General features: G+C 39.1%; 1 protein-coding gene and 1 long non-coding RNA gene across 2 annotated transcripts; both read right to left on the bottom strand.

The window, feature by feature from the left end:
- Positions 1-1,151: 1,151 nt before the first annotated feature.
- LOC121387559 lies at positions 1,152-4,028 on the bottom strand. The gene is made up of 3 exons (XR_005959842.1): positions 3,950-4,028; positions 2,920-2,970; positions 1,152-1,215 (listed from the first exon to the last, which is right to left on the bottom strand). It is a non-coding gene; the product is annotated as an uncharacterized LOC121387559 (long non-coding RNA).
- A 4,820-nt stretch (positions 4,029-8,848) lies between these two features.
- Positions 8,849-27,564, bottom strand: LOC121387636 (FYVE, RhoGEF and PH domain-containing protein 4-like). The gene is made up of 9 exons (XM_041518808.1): positions 27,499-27,564; positions 21,387-21,535; positions 18,598-18,754; positions 14,064-14,151; positions 13,287-13,337; positions 12,197-12,255; positions 11,336-11,446; positions 10,103-10,210; positions 8,849-9,184 (listed from the first exon to the last, which is right to left on the bottom strand). Exons 1-9 carry the CDS (start codon positions 27,562-27,564, stop codon positions 9,047-9,049), a joined length of 927 nt encoding a protein of 308 aa, XP_041374742.1. The 3' UTR covers positions 8,849-9,046.
- Positions 27,565-27,878: the final 314 nt, after the last annotated feature.

Here is a 27,878-nt window from a genome sequence, read left to right as displayed (position 1 = left end):
TGTTAGACACCAAATAGCCACATGTTAGACACCAAATAGCCACATGTTAGACACCAAATAGCCAAATGGTTTAAAATGTACAAAGGTGTCATTAAACAAACATTCCTTTCCTTTCCTCTCTCACTCTCGACAAAGTGTCAAAATAACAATATGTTAGACACCAAATAGCCGCAGTTTAAAATGTGCCAAGGTGTCATTAATCAAACATTCCTTTCCTTTCCTCTCTCACTGTCGACAGTGTCAAAATAACCATATGTTAGACACCAAATAGACGCAGTTTAAAATGTGCCGAAGTGTCATGAAACAAATATACACAACATTTGCTTGTATGTGTATAACTGCTTTTGTCTATATGTGTGTATGTATGCGTGTATTTTTGTGTATTTATCTGTGTGTGTAAGTGTACGTGCGTGCGTGCGTGGTGTGTATAAGTGTATGTCTGTGTGTGTGTATATAAGTTTCTGTGTGCGTGTTGTGTGTGTGTATTTTTGTGTATTCATGTGTATGTGAGTGTGTATTTGTGTTTGTGCATGTTTGTGCATTTATGTGTGTGTGTATGAGTGTATTTTTGTATGTATGTGAGTATGTATTTTTGTGTATTTATGTGTGTGTATGTGTGTGTGTATACGTCTCTGTGTGTGTGTATGTTATGTGTGTGCATGTGTATGTATATACGTGTGTGTGTGTTGTGTGTGTATGTTTGTGTGTGTGTATGTGTGTATATTTTTGTATATTCATGTATGTGTATGTGTATTTTTGTGTATTTATGTGTGTGTGTGTGTGTGTGTGTATTTTCGTATATTCATGTGTATAAATGTATGTGAGTGTGTATATTTTTTGTATGTATGTGAATGTGTGTATTGTGTATTTATATGTGTGTGCATGTTTGTGTATTTATGTTTGTGCATGTTTGTGTATTTTTGTGTGTGTATGAGTGTATTTTTGTATGCAAGTGTGTGAGTATTTTTGTGTATTTATGTGTGTGCACGCGTGTATGTTTGTGTGTGTGTGTATATATATATATATATATATATATATATATATATATATATATATAAAAGTGAGTGTGTATATTTTTGTAAATATGTGAGTGTGTTACATGTGTTAACGTCTATGCCACTCATTGTTTCTATAACACATATAACTGTGTATTTACCATCTGTTTTAGAAATTGGTTCGAATGACTGGCTGCCTCCACCACCAGCTTCAAGGCATCTAAATAAACAGACATTTTATCATGAGAACAGGTGACAAAAATGTCTCTTATTTGACATATATGACCTTTTTTTTTTAGACTCCCCTCTCCGCCCACAATAATCTGGAAGGAAAAGGTGTTTAACAACCCACACAAAAAACATTATTAGAGAAAAGATTACATAATTATCTTATTGTTTCATGCTTTGAGCCATACAGACCTGTAGGAACGACATCTGGAGTTGGAGGTGGGGTGAGGGCGCAAGCCAGATTTTTAACTGTATCTCTACAGATCGTGACAAAACAAACTCGTACATTTTTGTACGAGTGGGGTGGGGTGGAAAGGAAAAAAAAAAGTTTTATTTAACGACGCACTCAACACATTTTATTTATGGTTAAATGACGTCAGACATATGGTTAAGTACCACACAAATATATATAGTGAGGAAACTCGCTGTTGCCACTTCATGGGCTACTCTTTTCGATTAGCAGCAAGGGATCTTTTATATGCACCATTCCACAGACAGGATAGTTCATAGCATGGTCTTTGTTACACCAGTCGTGGAGCACTGGCTGGAACGATAAGTAGCCCAATGGGGCCACCGACCGCGCATCAAGCGAGCGCTTTACCACTGGGCTACGCCCCATCCCAGAGGTGGGGTGGTGTCACAATATTGTTATGTCACACTTCTGACATCACTATATACAGTCTATATAGCAGCTGCAATACTGCGGCAGTTGCGTTTCATTGAGTAATCATAAAACATATATTGAATAAATTACACTAAATTCTACCATGACTTTGGAAAATACTCTATTCTGATTGGCTAAACACCTTAAATTAGAGGTGTTAAATTTACAATAACAACCTCTGATTTAATTAGGCCTCTTTACTGGGGTAGGAATATGAATAGCTGCTTGTCAACAAAGAAGCCATGATGACAGCTACGTTTGACATCTGAACGCTGGTGGATATTTTCGATCCAGAAAGAGAAATAAATCTTGAATGGTTCGATGACGACATGGAACCCAGCGACGGGGAACTCAAGGGAACAAGCGAAAAACAGAAAAAAAGTTAGTACAAGATTAAACAGTAACTAAATGTAGTGTACAAAACAGTAGCAGACGATCAAATTATCGGAGATAAATATCAGCTGACCATGACTGAAAATAGTTTGTAACTCTATTTATTTATTCTTGTTCATGAATTTTCCTTTATAACCATTGATTAAATGTGTCCGAACTTCTACAGTCGTATGTTTTGATTTAATTGTCAACAGCGCGTTAGCGTTGAAAGGCTGACCCAAACCACAAAGATGGCCGTGTCTAGCCAATTCACTACTTTTTGCTCCACGAATTAAAAACAGTTCCAACAATGAACACGTTTTAGCCATGGTAGAATGGAGATAAACATCATCGCACATCAGATGATGTTTATCTCCTAATCGTAGCTAGGTTTATGTTGTTTATTGACGCAACATGTATAACCATCCCCCCCCCCCAACCCCCAATACACATCCCCTCGTTTGTATAGGGTTTTGTTTTATTATTTTATTTTATTATTATTTTAAAATAATATTTTGAATAGAATTGTATGCGTATGAACCACACGATTTAAAGGAAATAAACAACAAAAATGGCGAGATTTTTCGTTATGTAAATGTTGAATGTTTCTTAGTTACACAATCATGCTGTGGCATAACACTACACGTATTATATTCTTACCTTCTGCAGCTTTTCTGTCATCGCTATCATCGGGTATGTTCTTTAAATATTCTGGAAGTAAAATTCTCAAGTTAATATTAAGTAATTTTATTACATAATTAACTTAACTTAATATAAATTAGGACTAACATCTGCCTAGACTCCAACCTTTCAAAATATTGAAATCTACTTGTAATGTATGTGATAACAACAGAAACATAGAGACAATAACATCTTTAGATATGTCTATGTGTGTCTCGTTTCCTAAAATGATCGTAGTTACGGTTGACTGTAATGTATTACAACCGTTTCGGAGGCGCCTGGCAGGATCTAGCTACGTCGATAGTGTGTTTTCTTCAACACTTATTTTTTTTACACACCCGTTGGTGAGAACACCATGCGTTATTTATAATAACACATACCCTGTTAACAAACATATGTGTGTTAACAATTTCAAGACATACGACTGATTGCTCCTAGGTGATGACCAGGTCACCAACGCTTTCGCTCGTTAGATACATTTTAAAACACCTCATTCTGAGATAAATGGTAACTAACGGCCAATCATGTATTATTCTCTATTTATAGCAAACCATTTTGTTTATGCTCTTACTGAGAGAAACAGATAAGGGAACACCTGGTATTTTAGACCAAATTTCAGTTACTACATGTATTAGTTTAGTGAAGTACGGAGTAACAAAGGCGAATTGACTGTCAATAATGTCAGATTGAATGTTAATGTCCTGACACTATGGGTGGGTAAAAATTAATGTTTGTTTTGTTTAATGACACCACTAGAGCTCCCTTGATTAATTAATCATCGGCTGTTGGGTGTCAATTTGTTAACATTTTTATAATTCTGACCCGTAGTCATCAGATGAAACCCGCTGTTTTTCCATTACCAGCAAGGGATCTTTTATATGCACTTTTCCACAGACAGGATAGCACATACCACGGCCTTTGGCCAGTTGTGGTGCAGGCTTTGGTTGCAGCCACTCTTTATTATTAGTATTAGTGTGATCCCTCATTTTGTTGTTTTCCAACAGTTTACCTTTGAGTAGGAGTTCGTATCTTGGAACCCGCTGGACCGGTTCCAGTAGGTGACCGTCAAGAGGAATGCCGGCACTTTCTGGATGGATCTGAAACATGCATTAGATTACAGTTACCATCTCGACTAACCTTAATGGTGTATAGTAATGAAAAATACAAACACAGTGACAGGCTTTGTAAATTTGTGTGTTAGTGTTATCAAGGGTTGAGAGAGAGAGAGAGAGAGAGAGAGAGAGAGAGAGAGAGAGAGAGAGAGAGAGAGAGAGAGAGAGAGAGAGAGAGAGAGAGAGAGAGAGAGAGAGAGAGAGAGAGAGAGAGAGAGAGAGACCGAAGAACAGACAGACAGTTTATACAGATAGATAAATAGACAGTAGGCGTGTAAAGACCGATGAAGGGAGCGGCTAAACACATTTACTTTATTTATCATTCGGTAATATATTTTAACCAAAAATGGTCCTCGTACCACCCCCACAAAAGTGTGTGTCCCCTTGAACTTAATGTTTTTACAGGCCTCTGCCAAGGCAGATAAAAGGACAGACAGACAGAGATATACACATCTACTGAAACAACAACACATATCTATACATTTTCTTAGAAACAAATACAAGATACTAGTACTTACAGCATGTAACCCAGTGATAAAGCACTTGCCTGTTGCGCTGTCGGTTTAGGATCGACCCTTTGGGCTATTTCTTGTTCCAGCCAGTGCACCACGACTGACATATCAAAGGCCGTGGTATGTGCTATAAAAGATCCCTTCCTACTACTGAAACAATGTAGCGGGTTTCCTCTCTAAGACTATAATATTATGTCGAAATTACATATCCAAAATCCAATAGCCGATGATTAATAAATGCATGTGCTCCAGTGGTGTCGTTAAACAAAACAAACTTCTTCTTTTTTTGATGACCTAGTCATCACCTAGGAGCAGCCAATCGTATGTCTTGAAATTGTTACCACACGTACACGTGTTAACAAACATACATAACCGAAAATAACGCATGGTGTTCTCACCAACGGGTGTGTAAGAAAAACATACATACAAGATACTTACCTGAATTTCTGTCAACACAGACGAGAACTTCGTCGACTTTTTCCTCCACATTTCTATTTGATGTTTGGCCCTCTCGTAGTTTTGAATGTACTCGGCATAGATCTTAAGAAAGGGGGCGTTTTTCTTTAACACGTCCCCGATTCGTTTGTTCGTTTCCCTGCGTACAAAGGTGTAGACATGAGTGTAGGAAGCGGAATGGGGTGGGGTTTTGTGATGTGGGGCACTGGATCCCTAACCAGAAATGAAGGAAATGTTTTAGTTAACGACGAACTCAACATATTTTATTTACGGTTATATGACGTCAGACATATGGTTAAGGACCACACAGATATTGAGAGAGGAAATCCGTTGTCACCACTTCATGGGCTACTCAGTTAGCAGCAAGGGATCTTTTATATGTACCATACCACAGCATTTGACATACCAGTCGTGGTGTACTGGTTGGAGTGAGAAATAGCCCAATGGGCCCACCGACGGGGATCGGTCCCAGACCGACCACGCATGAAGGGAGCGCTTTACCACTGGACTACGTCCCGCCCCTCTATCCCCAAGAGGGCGGAGAACGCAGTCTGAGGTGATTTGGTGGCAGGGTCGAACCTCGTTGGTGAACCTATTCTCTGATTATTTATGGTCGCCTTTCCACCGAGTTCCTCACATCTGGTATATATCAAAGACCGTAGTATGTGTTGTCCTGTCTGTGGGAAAAGTGCTTATAAAATATATGCCTAGCTGCTAATGGCAAAATGTACTGGGTTTCCTCTGAAAATGGTCATGTGCTTGACATCCAATAGTCGATGATTAATAAATCAATGTGCACTAGTGTGTCATGTGACCTGGCGGCCATCTTTAATTGATGCCATTTCCTCCTAAGAATAGAACCCAAATTGCACTGAAATCTTTTTTCAAAGATGTTATTAAAATTGGATGAATATGATAATGGTAAGTATTGCATTTTGTTTCTAAGATCTTAATGGTAATTCCCAAACAACACAAATTAATAAATTTGGAATAGATTTTTATGAATAAAAACTTGAACTTATAGCATGACCTCGTTGCGTCAGTTACCTTTTGAAGCTTAATTTTAATACTGCCCTCCTACAGTGCTACCATATATTATATTGTTTTTTATTCTCTTAGTTGTGCCATGATTACACAACATGGCAACATAATAATCTACGTAGGCACACCAAGAATTAACATTTATTGGTAACTGACGTAACTCCCCCAGTCAGTAACTGACGCAACACAATAACACATACATTATTTTCCATTGTTATATTTCTTGGAGGCATAATGTAAGATTGTGAAATGTGTTAATTCCCAAACTAGAGTGAGTGCTATAAAAAATGTAACAATAAGTTTCAGAATTTTCATGACCTTTGCACTTGTAACTTTTATAAATTCTGTATTATCACATCTGTGTAAAACTATAGAAAAAAAACAGTTTTCAAGAACTTCAAATACTGTCACTCCTTAGAAGTTAATCTAAAGATGTCTATTTCACAAAAATAAAATAATCATGACTCAGTTAACACTGTTTTTAAATAGATACATGTACACATGTACAATGTATGTAGATGTTAGCAGTTTCACAAGCAACAATGCATATACCCTTATACTTCAAGATATATATTTTATAGCTTTTGATGTCAGATGCACATAGAATTTGTTTCATTAGATATATTGTATTGCTTGTGATGTCAGAGGTAGACATTGTTTCATTAGCTTAGATTAATATATGTACAGCACCGTTTATTGTAAACAGTATATCAGCACCGTTTATGGTAATGTAAATGTTCAGTAATAAGTACCGGTAATACAAATTTAGAATTGAAGTTTCATGTAGTGGCAAGTCACTTATTTTGCTATTTTTACATTTATTTATGATAAATAACTACACATTAGATGATTTCATACATAATCTTTCATAATTAACTCAGAAAAATAAATCAACATTACACCGTACTGCCCCAGTGGTTTCCCATGAATTCTTGGTTAAAATTGTAAAGTACATAAACAGTTGGCATCAGTTATTCAACAAAACAAACAATCATTTGTCATTGTGGAATTGCAACTGAAATTAAAAATGTGATTTCACACAATTAACTGTTGGTCACCTGATGATATAATTCTTATTTGGTTGTAATATTTTATGGGCATGTAACTTAATTCAAGAATAATCTTTATATTTCAAAAGATAAATAAAATAATAATAATAATTTTTGAAAATGTATTATGCAACTATAAAATTGCCCCTTTAATAGTTCTAAATAGCAAATGTCCTTTCATTTGATAAATTGGTTACTACTCCTGAAAATATCCCAAGTTGCTGATATTTTTAGTAGAATATCCCCCAAGACAGCAACCTAGAAAATGAACGAGAATCAAGCATATTTGAATGAAGACAGAAAGAGGTTGTAGAGGGAAAAGAACAGAGAATAGTGTAAAATGGAGCAAGGTAAAGTGAAATCAAACAAAAAAAGAGACAGGGCAGCATGCTGAGAATGAAAAAAACCCAGATTTTAAAGAAAGAATATGGGTTATTTACAATATTTGCCTTATTCCCATCGATTTCGTATGAAACATTTGGTTCGGTTCAGTCATTCGGTAATGTCAAAGAAAGTGAATGCAGTATATATACTTGGAAATTGCCCAAAAAAATTCATTACACTTCCAATCAAGATGTACATGTAAACGTAAGCTGTTGTCTCATTGTTGAGGCATGTGTGCAGAAAATTGTGATGGGAATGGGGGTTTAGACTGGCTGGCATTGAGGGTGCAACTGCCCAAGTTACTGGGGTGTGTGGGGGGGGGGGGGGGGAGAGATTGTGAGAACATGATGACCTAAAATGCAATTTCTTGCATTCTACAAGTAAAATTCATCATGACAAATGCATGTATATGCTTATTAAAATAATAATAATTTGATTTGAGCAGGGATAGGGTTGGGGAAATGGGGGGGGGGGGGGTTGACCCCCAACCTACCACCCTGAACATGCCCCTATTGTCAGTTTTTTTTAAATTCCCTCTTAAGATTTATATATTTTTTTTACAATTTGGATGAACCAGTTGCCAAAGACAAATGTATTATTTTAAAAATATGTTCTTATTTTTATGATTCGCAAATGTTGCGTCAGTTACTTTTATTTTTATGTCAGTTGCCCATTAATAAAAAAATTCCTTGTAGAAAACTTAGTTCTCTTGTTCTAGTGATCATAGATTACCTGTGCACTACACATTTCTATGTATACCTGAAAACTTGATGCTTCAGATTCAGAGAATTTTGGCAAGTTCAAAGACATGTCAAATACGAGTTACTTTTTTTGTTGCGTCAGTTACCCACACTTCATTTGTGATTGTAGTTGTGCTGAGGTTGTATGCAATGAAATTTTCTTTTTACATGACTTTGTCACAACATATTTATTTCAATCAAAAATGCTCTTAAGAATTTTATTGAATACTTTAAAAAAATAAACAATAATCAAGACGTTAAAAAATGTCTGAATGTTGCGTCAGTTACCATGGAATTGCCCATAAACATTAATGTTGCCTGAAACGTGACAAAACAGTTAAGAATAGACAGTTGGCACCAGAGAAAGTAACACATTTGACATTTCCACAAAATATTTTCACGAATCCTCCATAACCGATTCTATCAAAATTAGCGTACTAAGGATTTTATAGGAGTGGGGTTGCATCCACATTGGAAGGACAACACATGTAGGGCCTACACTGTTGCTGTTGTTCTACACGTTATGGTGTGTGTGTGTGTGTGCGCGCACACGCGCGAGTGCGTGTGTGTATGAATGTGTCTGCGTGTGTATGTATGTATCTATGTGTGTATGTATGTATGTATGTATGTATATGTATATGTATATGTATATGTATATGTATATCTATATATATATCTATATATATATATCTATATCCATATCTATATCTATCTGTGTGTGTGATTGTGGGGGGGACATGGTTCCATCCTCCAAATATGCCAATGGCTATTAAGCGAACTGCTAAGACGTATACGGAAGGTTCTGATGGTGGTTACCAGTTCACGGCTCGCTCCTCTATCTGAGGCAACAGGTGAATGGAGTGAAACGCCATAATACTCTCCATCTTGGAAAATATCTTCTTGATGACGTCATCGGGGATCGTGTTCTCTCGGCGAAAACGTTCTTCGATCTATGTGACAATTATCATAAACAGTAAGTAAAGTTTATACACACACACACACCACAGCCGGGGGGGGGGGGGGGGGGGGGGCAAGGGGGGGCAGTTGCCCCCCCCCCGAAAAAATCCGGAAAGCATTATAGAAACTTAAAGAAAATTCTCTTCTTGACTGTTTAAGGAGTTTTAGACTATTAACTACTCAGTTGCCCCCCCCCCCCCCCCCCCAAACAAAAAATCCTAGCTACGGCTCTGCACACACGCAACATTGGTCGATAATGGAAATTCTGTTTTAAAGAATATTCCTTACTATATTTTCAGCAATTTATTAGTTGACATTTCCTGCTTCTATCAGAATGTAAAAAAATAGAAAATAAAAATAAAATTAATAATTTAGAAATATTGAAAATAAATTTAATTTTTAAAGATAAATTTAACTTTTAAATAATTACATAATTAAATAAAAAAAAAAAAAAAAAAAAAAAAAAAATAGAGATGTAATAAATAAATAAAATATTAAAATAACCAAAGATAAATAAATAAAAACAGATAAATGAATAAATAAATATAAATAGATGAATGAGTGAATGAACGAATGAATACATCAATATGGAAATGGGAACGCCTATCCTTGGCACGGCCTCTGACATCGCCAGTGGCAGAGTCCGCGGCAGGAGGGTGGTGAGGAAGGAGGAAGGCGAAGGGAATTTTATTGGACAATTTTACAAAAGGAAGAATCAGAAATCCGAAAAGGTAAAGAAAAGTAGGGAAACAATTTTAAATTTTATATAGGTGCCTCCCGTTATTATGGTAATATTGCTTCTTTAATCAGATTAGTTGACACCAATTTTTGATCGGGCAGTTAAAACAAAACAAAAAAATTATTATATATACATCAATAAATGAACTTCTGTATAAGATTTCAATATCTACCTTCTGCAGTAGTCGCAGTTTTCGAACATACGATCGCTCTGTAGATAACAGCTCCAGCACCACTTGCTGTACTTTGTCTTTCGGTACGATCTCGTCTTCTGGGTAAACCTGGCACAATAAACAACAATGATATCTTAATTCTGGTTTACATAAAATATATATTAAGTCACCAACCGACGCAGACTGATACTGTGTCAGAATTAGTAAATGTTCAACATATAGTACCCGATGATTAATAAATCAATGTGCTCTAGTGGTGTCGTTAAACAAAACTAACTGAAAACTGTGTCATAATTACCAAATGTTTCTAATACAATAGCTGATGATTAATAAATCAGTGTGCTCTAGTGGTGTCGTTAAACAAACCTAACTGAAGACTTTGTCAAGGGTACCAAATGTTTGACATCCAATAGCTGCTGATTAATAAATTAATATGATCTAGTAGTGTCGTTAAAGAAAAACAAACTTTATCTCTCACTGAAGTAACAACTCACCGCTAGCCTCTCTCCTAGACATACAACTCGGATATCAAATGTGTGTGCCAAGAACAGCATGCACATTAATGGTCAGGTCAGGTCAGGTCAGGTCAAATGGCTTAACATTCAGAACAAGCTGTTGTAGCGCACGCCTGTCATGGACGCACATGTTGACGTACGCCACCTCCTTCATCCAGGACAGGAAAGGGTTTGCGGGTATTTGCGATGCTATTGATTTTTTAAATTATTATTTCCAGTATTATTTTGTCCGAAATATAAAAAACAATTGCGCAGTTTTCATGAGGTAATTTGGCACATGATTTGGAACGGTTCATTGAAAATGAAATAGAGGAGGTAATATTAAGGGTTAACATCACAGCCGTGCCCCCTTCTCCCCCCCCCCCCCCCCCCCCCCCCCGTCAGGGCTTAAGTTAATATGTTAAGTATCATTGTATTTTGGTTTTGTATAGCCCGCTCAAAGATTTATGGTGTCTAAATTAATTATGCGGTGACTTTTATTTTTTATTTTATATTGTTATTAAATATTATATTTAGAACTACACCAACCCAAAATATTATTATTAAATTTCCCCCTACTTACTTCATATTTCGAGTAATTATCAAAATTGTCCCGTTAAATTTCTGGCCTGGAGCAGACAACTGGCTATCCAGAGCTCGGCCCCGGGACAGACATGCTTGAAGCTCTAGTGGCAAATGAGCATGTAAATAGTGTACCCGAACCCGAACACAGCCGTACCTCTGGGGTGGGTGGCTCCTCCGCCGGCTCAACCTCCTCCGCGCTGATTGGTGGAGGAGTCAGACTCCTCCCAGTCAGCTGTAGTATGTCATGTTTCACTTTCTTCATCGTCTGAAAGAAATACAGTCAAACATCTATAAACAGAACACAGACGTAACAGAATAACCAGGGAGCAATACAGTATAAAGGGGCGGATTCCTCCACAAAATAATATATACAAGTGCCCCTTTTTTCATTAAACAAATTGGGTTCCCCTTTTCAGGAGTTGGCCCCTGTGCTCTTTTCTTCTTACTCCCACCCCAATATTTCTAGATTGAGCCCTGATATAAAAACAATCTTCATCTAGAAATTGCCAGTGACCAAGATATTACACTCACTAAATGAAATGACGACACGTCCCCAACATTAACTCCATGAATGAACTCCTGCACATACCATAGTATCTCTGATCTTGCATACTATTAATTAGCTTGAGGTACTTCCAGGCCTACCCCTTATTGATAGCAATCTAACCATGACAGCTGCTAAAGGTTCCTGGTTCGAAGTGGACTAGGAAGTATAATTATAAATCGGCATTCTCTCACTCTCTCTCTCACTCACTCACTCACTGTCTGTCTCTCTCTCTCTCAATAGCTCTCCCTCCCTCTCTTTCTTTTCGTCTGTCCCTCCCCCCCCCCCCCCCACTCTCTCTCTGTCTGTCTGTCTGTCTCTATTTCGCTCTGTTCCAGTAGTAGTAATAGTAATAGTAGTAGTAGTAGTAGTAGTAATAGTAGTACTACTAGTAGTAGTAGTAGTAGTAGTAGTAGTAGTAGTAGTATAAGTAGTAACATAAGCCATTAGTTTATACTGGTAGACTGTTACCTGTTTCTGTGTTGCTTTCTTTGGATACTCCTTCGCATCAGCCAGAAGTTCCAGTGCCTCTGTGAACACACGGAAATAGTTCAGTGTTTGTTTATTTAAGTAAAATTCCTCAGTAATTAAACACCGCCCCACCTTTATTAAAGATGCAGTGTCACCTCACCAAAACAATTTAGTAAAGCAAAATAAATTTACTTAAGATTTCCATTTTGAAAAGCATTTATGTATCTTTTTATTTAATGACACCATTGCTGCACGTTGATAAATTAGGTATCGGCTATTGAATGTCAAACATTTGGTAATTCTAACATGTAGTCTTAGAGAGGAAACCCGCTACATTGTTTCATTTATTCATTTTGTACCGGTGCACATTCAGCATACCATACCCACTAACAAAAACTGCATACAACTATGTTTTTAAAAAATCTTCATGCAGGCATACACTGATGAAATAAATAAAATCAGAATCTGCTTCATATATACATACATACATATATATAAAAACATACACTGATGAAATGATTAAAAGAAACTAACGGGAAAGATTGACTGCAAGAAAAAGCCTCATCGATAGTGTCAGAAAGTTAACCATATTACTAACATTAAATCTCATATTACGGAAATTCATTCTTACATTTCATCTTTATAAACATTGTACAGACATTATTACGCTAATAAAGTGAATGAAATTCAGTTTTTAATACCAATTGTTTCCTTATATTGTTTTTTTTTCTCAGTATTTATAACGTTCATAGACTTTGGGTTGTATTGGGGAACTCTGATTGATTGATTTCAACTTATTTTCATGCTTATATCCAATTAAGGTTCAAGCACGCTGTCCTGGGCACACACCTCAGCTATCTGGGCTGTCTGTCCAGGACAGTGGGTTAGTTGTTAGTTGGTTAGTGGTTAGTAAGAGAGAAGAGGGTGTAGTGGCCTTACACCTACCCATTGAGCCCTTAAGAACTCTCTGGGATGGAGCCGGTACCAGGCTGCGAACCCTGTATCTACCAGCCTGTAGTCCGATGGCTTAACTACTGCACCACCGAGGCCGGTCTGGCAACTCTGATCTGTGATTTTGTTTTCTAGTTACCTTTTATATCCTGAGCTTCATCAGCTTCCTCCGAGAGGTTTTTTAAATACGCTGAAAAATTACAATAATTATATTATCATTGAATTGAATAGATATCAACAACATAGGATTGTAAATACAAAAATCAGTAATAACAATAACCATATATACTACCATTCTATTTAATAAATAGCACGATATTGGCCTTTCAAAACTAAAAAGAAAGTAATTGTAATAGTTATACTATTATTGAATTGATTAGATATCAACGATATAGGCCTTTGAAATTGGTTGTTTAATTGAAACACATTTTATTACTTTTTAAAAAGAACAAATAGATTAGGCACAAGTTATACAACGGAAGAAAGGACATGTTTTATTTAACGATGCACTCTGGACTTTGTTACACAAGTTGTGGATCACTGGCTGGAATGAGAAATAGCCCAATGGGTCCACCGACGGGGATCGATCCTAGACCGACTGCACATCGAGTGAATGCTTTACCACTGGGCTACGTCCCGCCCCGTCATCCCACAGACCTGATAGTACATACCACGGCCTTTGTTACACCAGTTGTGGAGCACTGGCTGGAACGAGAAATAGCCCAATGGGTCCACCGACGGGGATCGATCCTAGACCGATTGCACATCGAGCGAACGCTTTACCACTAGGCTACGTCCCGCCCCGTCATCCCACAGACATGATAGTACATACCACGGCCTCTGCTAAACCAGTTGTGGAGCACCTGCTGGAACGAGAAATAGCTCAATGGCCAGTGTAAGTAAGTCTGACATTTACCCCACAGGAAGAACTCCATGGACTGTAGATGTTTCAGCGGATACCACATGAAGGTTTGGAAGGGCACGTTATCACATTCAGGAAGTTTCTGATGACAAAAACAAATAAATAGAGTAAACACTGAATATGACGATCAGCTTTATACATAGAGCCAGAGACGGATTTATAAGGGGGCAAAGGGGGCAATTGCCCCGGCCCCCCCTGCCAGAGAGGCCCCAAGGACTTCCTTTATTAATTTTTTTTTAATAATTATAAAATTAGTTCATTTTTTTATTTATGTAATTTAATTTCTATGTTGAGCGGCCCCGAACCTGAAGTGCCCAAGGCCCAAGGCCCCTACCCCCCCCCCCCCCCCCCCCCCCCCCCCCCCCCAAGGTCTAAATCTGGCCCTGCATGGAACCGTATCGGCGAATTTAAAAATACTGAACATGACGCCACTGACGGTCAGTTTTATACGCAGGGCCGTATCGGCGAATTTAAAAATACTGAACATGATGCCACTGACGGTCAGTTTTATACGCAGGGCCGCATCGACGAATTTAAAAACACTGAACATGATGCCATTGACACCCAGCTTTATACGCAGGGCCGTATTGACGAATTTAAAAACAGTATTTCTTGTTATGTAAGCTAATATATGGTTAAGCATTTTTTATTTTATTTTTTGTATTGTAAGTGTTTTCTATAACCATGTAAAATTCTCCACATGCATTTCTTTTTTTTTAAAGTCGATTTATGGTGCTTCTAGATCTGAGACGTGATTTTAAAGACTCTGCTTCCATCCAGCTCATGCATACTCAGCAGTATAAAATGGCATGGTAATTCCTAGTGATTGTGAAGAAATATATAGCGATATTTTCTGAGGTGGGAGAAATCATGAATTGCTATACGCCAGGAACTGTTTTTGGAACTGGGATTCCCTACTTGAATAAACGTGAATATAATAGTTCCTGGATTGGGACTTCATTATGAACTATTTCCGGATTGGAATTTCTTTATAGAATAATCATAATGAAGGATTCACAACTGGATGTCATAATAGACTGTTTCCGGATCAATTTATTCCTCTGTTGAACAGATTATGAAACCATTTGTGGATCACTAAATAATCATGAACTATTTCCGGAACCTTGTTGGTTTCCTGTGGGGGCGACTGTGGTGCTGTGCAGTATTTGAACTTAACCTCTGGATCTGTATCGCTGTTGGAGGTTGAAGAATTATATGGAATATTGGACTGAATGAACTAATCTATTATCTGTGAATCGTCACGTCTAATATGGTGATTGTGTTAATATGGACTGTTGTGTTGATCACCTAGTATAAAATGGTGATTGAATGACCTATTCTATTATTTGTGAATCGCCACGTCTAATATGGTGATTGAAGGATGTGTTACCTGCTAATTACTTAACTGTCACCTGCTGATTTATCAACTTGAACTGTATCCTGAATATTATCTACATGTATGAGCTGGGTGGTTATTGGCCACATGTGTGATTCTTCTACAAGGACTGAACCATAAAAACCGAAAATATGTACTGTATGTTGGAGAGTTTGTTTTTGCATAACAGTAGTTTTATAACTGCATTGTATTTTCTTAACCTTTTGGGGGGTTATTTAGTAATAAGGTAGTGTATGGACAACCCTAATAATTTCTTTTTATTTATTTCTTCTTGCAGAATATTAAGAAAGATGGCTCAGGTCACTGGAAAGGTTGCTATGCTTGGCCATTCCTTCGTCAATCGATTACATAGCCACTGTCGGTTGGCTCGAGGTGGGACAAATCTTGGGATAAGGGGGGTAGAAGTTAGATACTATGGAAGGGAGGGAGGTCAAGTGGGGACTCTGAACAAGCTAATGGATAGGATGATGTGGGAGGGGTTTCGGCCAAAGGTGGTAGTATTCCAGGTGGGTAGTAATGATTTGGATAGTCTGGGGTGGGACCAGGGTCGGTTTTTCAGTCAGTTAAAGGGGGTCATCAGTAGGTTGTGGGGGTGGGGTGGGGGGGGTGGGGGTAGAAAGAATTGTCATTATGAAAGTCTTTCCGCGGCTCCGGTTCAGACATGTGACTTTGGCAGAATATTCTGCTAGGCGTTCATGCCTGAACTTGGAGTTAGTTAAGAGGTTTTCTGAGGGGAGGGTTACTTTCGTAAATCGAAAGAAATTAAAGCTAAAAGGTATTTGTCGGGGGGGGGGGGGGGGGTGCATCTGAGGCTAATGGGGATGAACAAATACTATCATGAGATCAAGTGGGTTGTTATCAGACAGTTAAGGCTAGTTTAGAGGGGACCAGGGTGAGGCATGTTGATATTTTAGTTTTTGTCTGTCCTATTCGGTAGTTATTCCAGAGTAAACTGGATCTCTGTGTATATAAATGAACTATTTTTTAATTTTTTTTGCTATTGTAATGTGAATTTGTAATGGTAATGACTCACTGGGTGTATGTAAGGGGTGGGATTACCACTCTATGGTTAAGTGCCGTAGGTGATATACTGTCAGTATTTTAACCATGGAGGAGGATTTATTGTTCGAAATTTGCATAATTTATTACATCTTAAGTTATACATGTACAGAGTTTTGGGGTATTCTGGAATGCTAAAGGAACTTAATGAATATCATATTTATATCAGGTATGTCCTAGACTCCTACAGTTTTAGTAGATAAGCATGTGCCTGCTACATGGTTTCTTAACGTATTTGGTGTTTTTTTACTAGAAGCGCAAGTTATTGTATTGTTACTTTGGGTTTTTTTTATATGTTATGTCTAATCATTGTTATGTTTTCTTTTGTCAGGTTACCATTTAATCTGATTGAGGTCAAGGTAACTGTATTGGAATTACAAATCCAAAAGGATGTGTGTGTGTGTGGGATAGACTATGTTTGGAAGCAAACCCTAACTTAATGGTAACCTCTTAAAATATGATGATCTCTCCGGTGCTTACAATTCTAGATGTAGTAAATTCCGCGCTATGAGGACATAGCTAGGCGATGTAGTGGAAGGGTATGTAGCGTTCCTGGTTTTCAGTCTGTCTATCTTTTCATATTTTCCTTGGTTATTATATTCAGTTAAGATTCTGATTATATCTCTTACTAATTACATTAACAGCATGATCTAACTCTACTCACTTATGAATATCAGGAATGTTATTTTCTCATTGCTACGATGGATAATACAATAAGTGTCGTGCAACCGTTTTAAATGTTGTCGGCAGAAGTCCGTGCAAGAATGTGACCTGACTGAATCAACCTGATTGGTTGGTCAAATTAGATTATTTTTCGACGCACGTTATTCATCCCCACTTGCACTCGGATTATTTTCCTGTGATGTTAGTTTTTGTGGGTTGCGTTGTTTTTCGTTTTATTTATATGTAAACATGTTTGCTTCCATTCCTAGCTGTCTGCCCATTTATACATACGTTTAACCAATGTATATCTTATAAGTTTCGGTTATTAAAATTATAAATTAGCTATGTAAAGTGAGTCGTGCAATGACCCGTGTTACGTGTAAGGTGTAATCGTCCCATATATAATTCCGTGTTTTTATTGTGCACGAATTGTCCGCTTAATCGTTTTGGCTGAGTTAGAGAACGGACGACCCGTCTGAATAAATTAAACCTGATTAAATTAGGATCTCGTTGATTTTAATAAGAGGTCCTAGTCATTGTCGATGGTTTGTAACCTCATTCCGAATAAGTGAGTCCTAATTATATGGATTAACGACTACTTTAATAGGGTGTTTTGGTTAAAAATAGCTTTGAAGGAGGCTGTCCAATATATATGATTTAAAGGAGTTCGTGTACACCGGCATGGATGGGTAATCGTGTAAGGTGTATGAGTCTAATTATTTGGTGTGTGCTGTCCTGCAGATGTAAATTTAATTCCGCGAATATTCTCTTTGTCGGGATTATCCACGACACATTCATACACGTCCCTAAATATAAATATTTATTTGTATGGATATGCGGGTGTAAATTTATTTATCTAGTGGTAGTCAATTCATATATGGATTCTTAGAGGACTACCATACATATTTGTTATTTGTTTGTACTCCCTCTAATAAATGTGTAATCTGTTTATTTGTTAGTTTGGGTTTTCTGTGCTAGCCAAGTCGGCCTCTGGTTTATGGTAATTTCAGCCTTCTAAAGAATTATTAATAGACTCTTAGTACCAGCAAAAGTCTACAACCGAAAGGGGTAGCCGAACCCGTGGTCCCTAGTTTGGGACACGAAAAGTAAGTTTCATTACACATTTAAAAACATTCAATATCACTCCATTGGCATTGGCGGTCAGCTTTATAGGGAGGGCCGTATCGACCTATTTAAAAACACTGAACATGACGCCATTGACGATCAGCTTTATATTCAGGGCCGTATCGACGTGTTTAAACACACTGAACATGACGCCATTGACGATCAGCTTTATATTCAGGGCTGTATCGGCGTATTTAAAAACACTGAACATGACACCATTGACCGTCAGCTTTATACACAGGGCAAAAACCATGGAACGATTTTCTAATTACAGACCGAATATACCTTGATATCTATTATCAGTGAAGAGAATTTCTTCGGATCCCTCCTCCACCCGTCTATGACGAGTACGACGTGTTCAAAGAGCAGCGTGTAACTTCGGTGGATTTTAAAGAAAGGAACGTTTGCTTTCATTACGTCACCCAGCAGTGGCTTGGATTTCCTGAAATGAAAAAGAATACATATAAGAAATGACACTGTTCAGGAGGCCGAGCGTTCACGAACAGTTTGACTGGTGCCATCATTTTCTATCACATTACATTCGTTTAAAGTTCGATGAAAAACCCCTTAAACCCCCCCCACCCCCCCCCCACCCCCCACAAAAACACACACAACAAACACCCACCGTAACAAAACCCACCAGGTATATAACGAGCGAGCCGAGTGCGATCGTTTGCCCTCCTGGACATGCCTCAGTTACAACAAAGAAAGAAAGAAATGTTTTATTTAACGACGCACTCAACACATTTTATTTACGGTTATATGGCGTCAGACATATGGTTACGGACCACACAGATTTTGAGAGGAAACCCGCTGTTGCCACTAGATGAGCTATTCTTTCCGATTAGCAGCAACGAATATTTTATTTGCGCTTCCCACAGGCAGGATAGCACAAACCATGGCCTTTGTTGAACCAGTTATGGATCACTGGTCGGTGCAAGTGGTTTACACCTACCCATTGAGCCTTGCGGAGCACTCACTCAGGGTTTGGAGTCGGTATCTGGATTAAAAATCCCATGACTCAACTGGGATCCGAACCCAGTACCTACCAGCCTGTAGACCGATGGCCTAACCACGACGCCACAGAGGCCGGTCAGTTACAAGACGTCATGCATCTAAAGTCTAGTTTCCACAAAATATGTAGCAGGTCGGCAACAGACGCAGACTGACGTAAACAAAATACATTTTTATGATAACATAGGTCGACAAGAGTGTTAAAATCATCAACAACATCAACAATAACAACAGTAACAACAACAAATATAAACAAAAATCGAAAAAAATAGCCCCCATCCCCCACCAAAACAACAATAACAACACCAACCACACACACACACACACACACGCACACACACACACACCAAACCCCCACAAAAACAAACGTACAACAACCCAATTCCACAGAGAAACAAACAAACGAATAAACAAAAGCAAACTAAATCTTGGTAATCACAAAACCATTGATGTTGTGTTGTTCACATTATTAAAACAGGCAATATGCAGCTTACCATCCTGCCCTGGACGGAGGATCCGGCATTGGTCGTCACCTATACCCATGACAGGCGTGCGCTACAACAGCTTGCTCAGAATGTGGACGTTAACCCCAAAGACTGGACCCATATTCACAAAAAGGTGTAAATTTACGTCTACGACAGATTTACGTTTACGTGCAAGAAGCACCTTATTCTCAAAGACGGTCGTAAATGTAAACGTAACTTACTTGAACGTAAATCTACGATTTAACACTCTCACCGGAGAAATTTAAAAAACCCCATTAGAAACGATGTCTACCACGTTAATAAGAAATACGCAATTTTGTTTGTCGTCTGCTAACATTAACATCGCGAACGGCGAACCATGACATTTTGTTATTGGTGAGGATCCGCGTTTTGGTACGAACTTGAGGCTATTTCTTAAAAAGGAAAAGATAACTCAGGAGAAATTGGCCGAGTCGAACGATCACCAACAAAAATATGTTACATCCGTGGGCGTTCGCCATTGCAAACTGCTTCAATATTGGAAATGCGGCCATTTTCAGTAAATAATAGTAAATAACGGCGATCATGCTTGATTTATTATATGTACACGACTTACGTGCAGCATTAGTTGTTACAATGTAACCGGAGACACTCTTATATTTATAAGACTTATATTTACGTCCAACTTTATACGTAACTTAAACTTACGTTTTCGTTGTTTCGTGAATAGCTCTTCAGTCGTAGATTTACGTTTACGTGTAAAACTAGGTTTACGATGTTTTGTGAATATGGGTCCAGGCCTGGACCCATATTCACAAAAAAGTGTAAATTTACGTCTACGACTAGCACTTACGTGTGCCGTAGATTTACGTTTACGTGCAAGAAGCACCTTATTCTCAAAGATGGTCGTAAATGTAAACGTAACTTAGTTGGACGTAAATCTACGATTTAACATTCTCACTGGAGTAATTAATAAAAACACATTAGAAACGATGGCTACCGGGTAAATAACAAATGCGCAAAACTCAATTTTGTTTGTCGTCTGCTAACAATAACATTGCGAACAGTGAACCATGGCATTTTGGTATTGGTGGGGATCCGCGTTTTGGTACGAACTTGAGGACATTTCTTAAAAAGGAAAAGATAACTCAGGAGAAATTGGCCGAGTCGAAAACATCCGTTCGATCACGAACAAAAATATGTTCAATCCGTGGGCGTTCGCCATCGCAAATCGCTTCATTTATTGGAAATACTGCTAGTTTCCGTAAATAATAGTAAATAACGGCGATCGTGCTTGATTTATTATATGTACACAACTTACGTGCAGCGTTATTTGCAACCTGAGGCACTCTTATATTTACGTCCAACTTTACACGTAACTTACGTTTTCGTTGTTTCGTGAATAGCTCTTCAGTCGTAGATTTACGTTTACGTGTAAAACTAGGCTTACGATATTTTGTGAATATGGGTCCTGGTACTTATGAAAATTTTAGAGTCTAGACTCGAGACTCAAAATAGAGTCTGAGACAGTAATGTCATGACAATGTCATACAAATCTTGTGTGTGACGTCATTAGACCAGACCAGACCAACTCACCATTCAGCTAGTCTTGTTTTCATAGCAGGGAGGAAATGGTCGGTATGGAACTGCAATATGGACGCTGCACTATTTGACATCTCCTTGAGGTACCCCTCTGAATCACTTCCCTTGTGTTTCTTTGTGACGTCTGCCAGCCCGGACAGTACCTGAAACACAAGGTGAACACAAACACTCGACACACAGGCATGAGATAGCTTATAGAGTACATACAATAAACCTGAACAGAATTTGTAATAAAATCAACATACACACTACTGCAGGGTTTTGTTGTAAGAATTATCAAATGGTGTTAATCAGTGCCCCACGACTGATGTATCCAAGGACGTGGTATGTGCTGTCTTGTCTTTGGGAAAGTAGATATGTATTGATCCTTTGCTACTAATGAAAAATTGTAGCAGGTTCCCTCTGACATGTTTAACATCATTAGCCGATGGTTAATTACCGTAAGCAGTATGCTCTATTAAGTTGTTAAACAAAACAACGGTTTTACTGTCACATGGCCTTATCATGTGCTGTCATCAGTCACAACCTGCTATTTACTGTCACATGGCCCCATCCCCTGGATCATATGTGGCTGTCATCAGTCACAACGCGCTATTTACTGTCACATAGCCTTATCAGGTGCTGTCATCAGTCACAACGTGCTATTTACTGTCACATGGCCTTGTCATGTGCGGTCTTCAGTCACAACGTGCTATTTACTGTCACATGGCCTTATCATGTGCTGTCTTCAGTCACAACGTGCTATTTACTGTCACATGGCCTTATCATGTGCGGTCTTCGGTCACAACGTGCTTACATGGCCTTATCTGTGCGGTCTTCGTCACAATGCTATTTACTGTCACAGGCCTTATCATGTGCGTTTTCAGTCACAAGCTATTTACGTCACAGGCCTTATCATGTGCTTCACGTCACAACCCTTATTTCGTCCATGGCCTTATCATGGCTGTACAGTCCAACGCGTATTTACTGTACATAGCTTATCAGTGCTGTCTATCACAACGTGCATTACTGCACATGGTTAACAGTGCCGTCTCAGCACCAAAGTGCTATTTACGTCAAATGGCATCATTCTGTCTTCGGTACAAAGGCTTTTTACTGAAAGGCCTTACATGATGTCTTCGTAAACGGCTATAAAATAACTTGGTCTATGTGCATTGTAACTTCTATATACTATAGTCTTAATAGTATAGATTCCTCTCCCCTTCCCCCTTCTCTTCCTCTCTTCCTCTCTCCTCTCTTCCTGTATCTGTCTCGAACTCTTCCCTCCTCTGTCTTTTGCGTCTGTTGTTCTGTGTGGGTGTCTTGTTGTCGTCTCTGTAACTACTCTTCCTCTGTACCCCCCCCCCTCTTCTTCTTCTGTTTTTCCTCTCTTTTGGTCTGCCTACGTGTCGTTGTATGTCTCTGTAACCTTCTTTTATCTCCCTGAATCTTTTTATTTCTCTATTTCGCCGGCCCCCCCCCTTCCTCCCATTTTCTCTCACCATCTCACTTGTCTCTGTCTTTCTCTCTGTTTTTTTTTCTTTTTTTTCTTCTCTCTTTTTTCTCCTCTCTCTCCTCTCTCTTTCCTCTCTCTTTTCTTCCCATTTTTCCCTTTTTTTCTTTTTTTTTTTTTCTCCCCCTATTCCCTCTTTTACCCCCCTTTTCCTTCTCCTCTGACTTTCCCCCATCCTTTCTACCACCCATATGTGAGTCCCTACTCATTCCGTTCTTGTTACCCTTGTCCTTTCCGATAACTTTTGCCCAGTTGTGCTCTTCTCACTTCTCCAAACATATTTCCTCTTACCTTTCCCCCCTAATCCTCTCCCCTACCTTCATCACTCTTTACTTCTTTCCCCTTCTTTTTTCTATCCTCTTCATCTATCTCCTCTCCCCTTTCCTCCCTTTTCTCTTTTTTCTCCCCCTTCACATTCTCCCCCCTTATCTCTACCCCTTATTCCCATTTCTCCCCTTTCGCTCCTCCCCCCCTTCCGATTTTATTCCTCCACATATCGTTTAATCCAATGCTTATCCCCCTATCCTTCCTTTTACCTTCCTTATCCTATACTATCCCTTCACATTCATCCCTTCTTCTAATCCCCTCCTTCCCTTCCGCCCTCTTTTCACCTTCTGCTCTCCCTCTCCCTCCATCCGCTTTTTATTCTCTTTTCCCTTTCGTCCCCTTTTTAACAATCCTTTCCCTAAACCCCCTCTTACACTTCGTCGAGATTCCCATTCCCCCCCCTCTAATTTTTTCTTCCCTTCTCTTTTATCCCGTCCCCTCCCCCTTCCTCTCTCCCCCTTCCATTCTCTTCCCCATATTCACCTACACACCCGTTTCCCCATTTTCCATTTCCCTTGCTCTTTCTTTATATCCTACCTTTTTCTCCCCCCCCCCCCACTTTCCCCTTTATCCCTTTCCCCCTTTCCTTCTTTCCAAATTTTTGTATTCCCATTGTCCTCTGCCGTCCGGCCATTTTCCTTTTCACCCCTCCCTCCTTCTTTCCCCTACCTTTTTTTTTTTTTTTTTCCCTCTTATTTTTTTTCTTTATACCCTCTTTTTACTTTTATTCTTCTTTCCCTCCCAATTCTCCCTCCTTCACTTCACCTTCTTCCTCTTACCTTCTCCTACCTGTACTCACCTTTACCCTACTTTTTTCCATTTTCCCACCCTTTTTATTTTTTTTTTCTCCTTATTCCATTCCCCTACTCCTCATCCATTCCATCCTTAACACACTTTTCTCCACCCCTATTTAATCTTAGAACCCTCCAAAATTTTACTTTTCCTTCTCCCTTTTTATTCATTTTTTCCTTTCCAATACTTTTTTTATATTTTTATTTTTTTTTTTTTTCCTTCCCCCTTCTTCTTTTTCTTCCCTACCTTGTACGACCTACAACTCCCATTTATTTTTTTCCCCCTTCTCTTTCCACCCTACATGATTTCCCCCTCCTCCTCTTTTACTTCCCCATCCCTCTTTTTACCACCCCCCATCTTTCGCCATCTCTCCCTCCCCCCATTTTTCTTATCCCCTTTACACCTTCTCCCCTCCTCACACCTACATTCCCCACAATCACGCCATTCTTTTAATTTTATTATTTCTACCACCTTAACCTTCCCATCCTTACCATCTTTTCCATTTTTCCTTGCGTTCCCACATTTTCCCCTTCCTTTCCTCCCCATTCCCCCCCCCAACTCCATCTCCCCTCATCCCCCCATTCTATTTCTTACCTTCCCTACCAATTATCTTTTTCTCATTCATACCTCTACCTTCACCTATTTTTCCCCCTTCATTTCCAATTTGACCTTTCCCATTTTCCATTGCCATCCAGCCAACATCTATTTTTTATTCCTTCTAAATCTTTTAGCCTCTTTTCCCCCTCCATCTTTTTTGACTTCTCTTCTCCCTTCCTTACCCGTTCCGCACCCGCTATTTTGAGTCCCCCCTCCTTTTACCCTATTCTCACCTCTTTCTTCCTATACCTTTCCACTTCTTCCCTTTCCCTTTATTCCTTCCCTTCCCCCTCTCAACCCCTTTCCCATGTCTTTTCCCACCTCTTTTTTGATTCTCTTTCCCTTTACCCAATACCTCCCCCGCTATTATATTTTCTTAGTCCTTTCCCCTCTTTTCCTCCTCTTCCATTCATCCTTCTTCCCCTTTCTCCCTTCCCTCCCTCCCCCCCCCTTTTTTTTTTTTCCCGCAACCATAGCCTTTTTTTTTACGTTTTTTTCCTCCCCACCTCCCCCTTTCACATCCTTTTTACCCCCTTACTCTTTTTTTCTTTTTCCCTCGCCCTTCATTTCTCCCCACTTCTCTTTCACCTTTTCCCCCCTTCTTCACTTCTCTTTTACTTCATCCCCTTCTCTTTCTTTCCCTCCCTCCTCTCCCGCCCCCCCCACCCCTTTATCTTCCCCTTCTTCAGGACCCCCTCTTTCATATCCTTCTTGTCTTCTTTTCTTTTTTCCCCTATCATCCAATACCTCTTCTCAAACCAATTTTCTTCCTTTCTTTTCCACATCTCCCCCACCCCCCTACCTTCAATACTCTTCTTCTTCCCTTTCTCCCTCTCTCCCCCTACTTCCCCATTTTTCTCAATACTACGTTCTTCTCTCTCCTTCTATTTTTTTCTTCTTTTTCTTCTTTCCCCCTCCCCATTATTACCTCTTCCTTCCTCTTCTTCCCTTTTTTTTTTATCTCTTCCTGTTCCCTCCCTTTTTCTCCTCCCCTTTTCTCTTTCCCTTTTCCTTCCCTCCGCCTAGCTTACACCCCATTCTTCCTGCCTCCCCTCCTTCTTCTCTTCTCCTTCTCCACCCCCCTCTTGCATTTACCTCCCTTACTTTATCCCATCCCCCTCCCCTTCCCTTTCCCTACACCTACTCCATTTCATCCCTTCTCCTTTTCCCCTCCCTCTTTCTTATTATTCTATTGTTTGTTCCCCCCCCTTTTATTCCCTATTGTTCTTTTTTTTTATATACTTTTTTTTTTTTTTTACCATTCCTTCCCTTAGTTTCAATTTCTCCCTTCTCCTTTTACTACCTTTTTCTTGTTCTTTTCCTCATTTTTCTTTTTCCCTTTCCTTTTCTTCCTTAATCTCTTTCCTCTACTTTTTCTTCTTTTTTTCTTCTTTCTCTTATTCTTTTATTTTTTTATTTCTTTATCCCCCACACCTGTTCTTCTTTTTTCAACCCCCACCCTTATTCCAACCCTTACTCTTTTTTTTATTACCATTACTTGTTTCTCCTTTTCTCTCTTCCCTTCCCCGTTCCCTTTCCTCCCCCACTTGCTTTCCTTATTTTCATTTTCTTAGTTTTTCCCTTTCTGTCTCCCCTTCTTTCCTCGCTTTTCGCCAAACCTTGTCATTTTCTTCCTTTCTTGTTTTTGGTTCACTTTGTTGGTTTCAATTTCCCCCCCTTTCTTTCTTTCTTATTCTATTTTTACTTTCCTTTATTTCATTTTTTTGCACCACTCGTTGTGTTTTACCTCACTTTGGTCTTTTCCTTTCTTTTTCCTCTTTCCCCTTAGTTCTTTCCTTTTTTCTTTTCCTCTCTCCCTCCCATCTTCCCTTCCCCTTTCTCCTCCTCTCCTTTTTATTTTTCTTTCGTTCCCCTTTCGTAGTCCGTTGCTTCCTCCCCTCCCCTTTTTCCTTTCCTTTCCCACTCCCCTTTTTCCCCCTTTTCTATTCCTTTTTTCTTCTTTCCATCCCTCCTACCCATACCCCCCCTTTTCTCCTTTTTTCACCCCCTTTTTCTTCTTTTCCCATTTTCTGCTTTTTCATGTTTATTCTTTTTTTTCCTCACATTTTTCTCCTCCTATTTTCCTCTCCTTTTTTTTTTATTCTCTTCCTTTTTTTTTCTCCTTTCCCTCTTTCTTTTTCTTTTTTTTTTTTTCTTTTCTTATCGTATCTTATTCTCTCCTTACCCGTTTTTTTCCTTTCTTTAGATTCCCCCCATTTTCTTTTTTCTTTCCTTTCCTATTTTCTTCCTTTTTTTCCTCCTCCCCTTTTTTCTGCTTTTCTTTTTCCCCTTTCACCTTTTTTTTATTTCCTCTTTTCCCCTTCCCCCTTTCTCTTTTCCCCATTTCCCTCCACCTTTCACCTGTCTCTTTTCCCCCACCCCACCTTCTTGACTTCTCCTTGTTCCATCCTTCTTTTTTTCATGTCTTCCCCCTTCCTCTTTTTTCCCTGTTTCATCCTCTTCCCCCTTTTTTCTCTCTCTATCTGTGGTTCCCCTCCCCCCTTTTTAATTTTTATGTTTTTTTTTTTTTTTTTTGCTTTCTTTGTTTCCTGTTTCTATCTCCTCATTCTGTTCTTCTTAGTTATCTCTTTTTTTTTTTTTTTTCCCTTTCTTCTTCTCCCCCCCCTTTCTTCTTTTTTCCCCCCCCTATTTTACTTTTCCCCTTCCTTGTCCCTCCTCCCTCTTTTCCCTTTTTTCTTCCCTCTCCTCTTTTACCCCCCCCCTTTTCTTTCCTTCCCCTTCCTTTTCCCCCTTCTCTCCCCCTCCCCCCCCCCCCTCCCCCACCCTTATCTTTTTTCCCCTTCCTTTCCACTTAACATCAATTTCCATTCTTCCTCTCACCTCCCCTTCATCCCTTCTCCCCCCCCCCCACCGCCCCCCCACGTTGTCCCCTTATACCCCAATCCTTCCACCTTCATCACACGTTCTCCACCCTCTGGTTCCCTTCTTCCCCTTATCCCCCATTTTTTCCCTTTATTCCCCCTTTAGTTTCTTCTGTCACCTTTTCCCCTTTTTACTCATTTATCTTCATCTCCCCCCATCTTTTCTTTCTTCCCTTCATTCTTTTCCTCCCCCCATTCTCCCCGCCTTACCCCTCCCCCCTTTTTTTGTCCATTTCCCTTTCTTCCTTCCTAATCCCCCTCTCTTGTCATACCTTTTTCCTTTTCCCATTTACCCCCAGTCCCCCCCTCTTTCTTTTTCCCCCCCCCCTTATTCATTCCCCCCCCTTTTTCTTTCCTTCCTTCTTCTTTCCACTTTCCCCCTCTCTCCTCTCTCAT

Source organism: Gigantopelta aegis, chromosome 13, assembly GCF_016097555.1.
Source record: "Gigantopelta aegis isolate Gae_Host chromosome 13, Gae_host_genome, whole genome shotgun sequence".
Classification (NCBI taxonomy): Eukaryota; Metazoa; Mollusca; class Gastropoda; order Neomphalida; family Peltospiridae; genus Gigantopelta; species Gigantopelta aegis.
Note: the sequence above shows the minus strand (reverse complement) of the source record. Positions and strands in the feature narration are given on the sequence as shown.

Coding starts and splice junctions, on each gene's coding strand:
- LOC121387636 (XM_041518808.1), bottom strand. CDS start 27,564: ATGGGGGATAAGGGGAAGAAGGGAACCAGAGGGTGGAGAACGTGTGAT. Junction 14,152..18,597: donor CACTGATAATAGATATCAAG/GTATATTCGGTC, acceptor TTTTGTCATCAG/AAACTTCCTGAATGTGATAA. Junction 11,447..12,196: donor AGAAAGCAACACAGAAACAG/GTAACAGTCTAC, acceptor TATTTCTTTCAG/ACGATGAAGAAAGTGAAACA.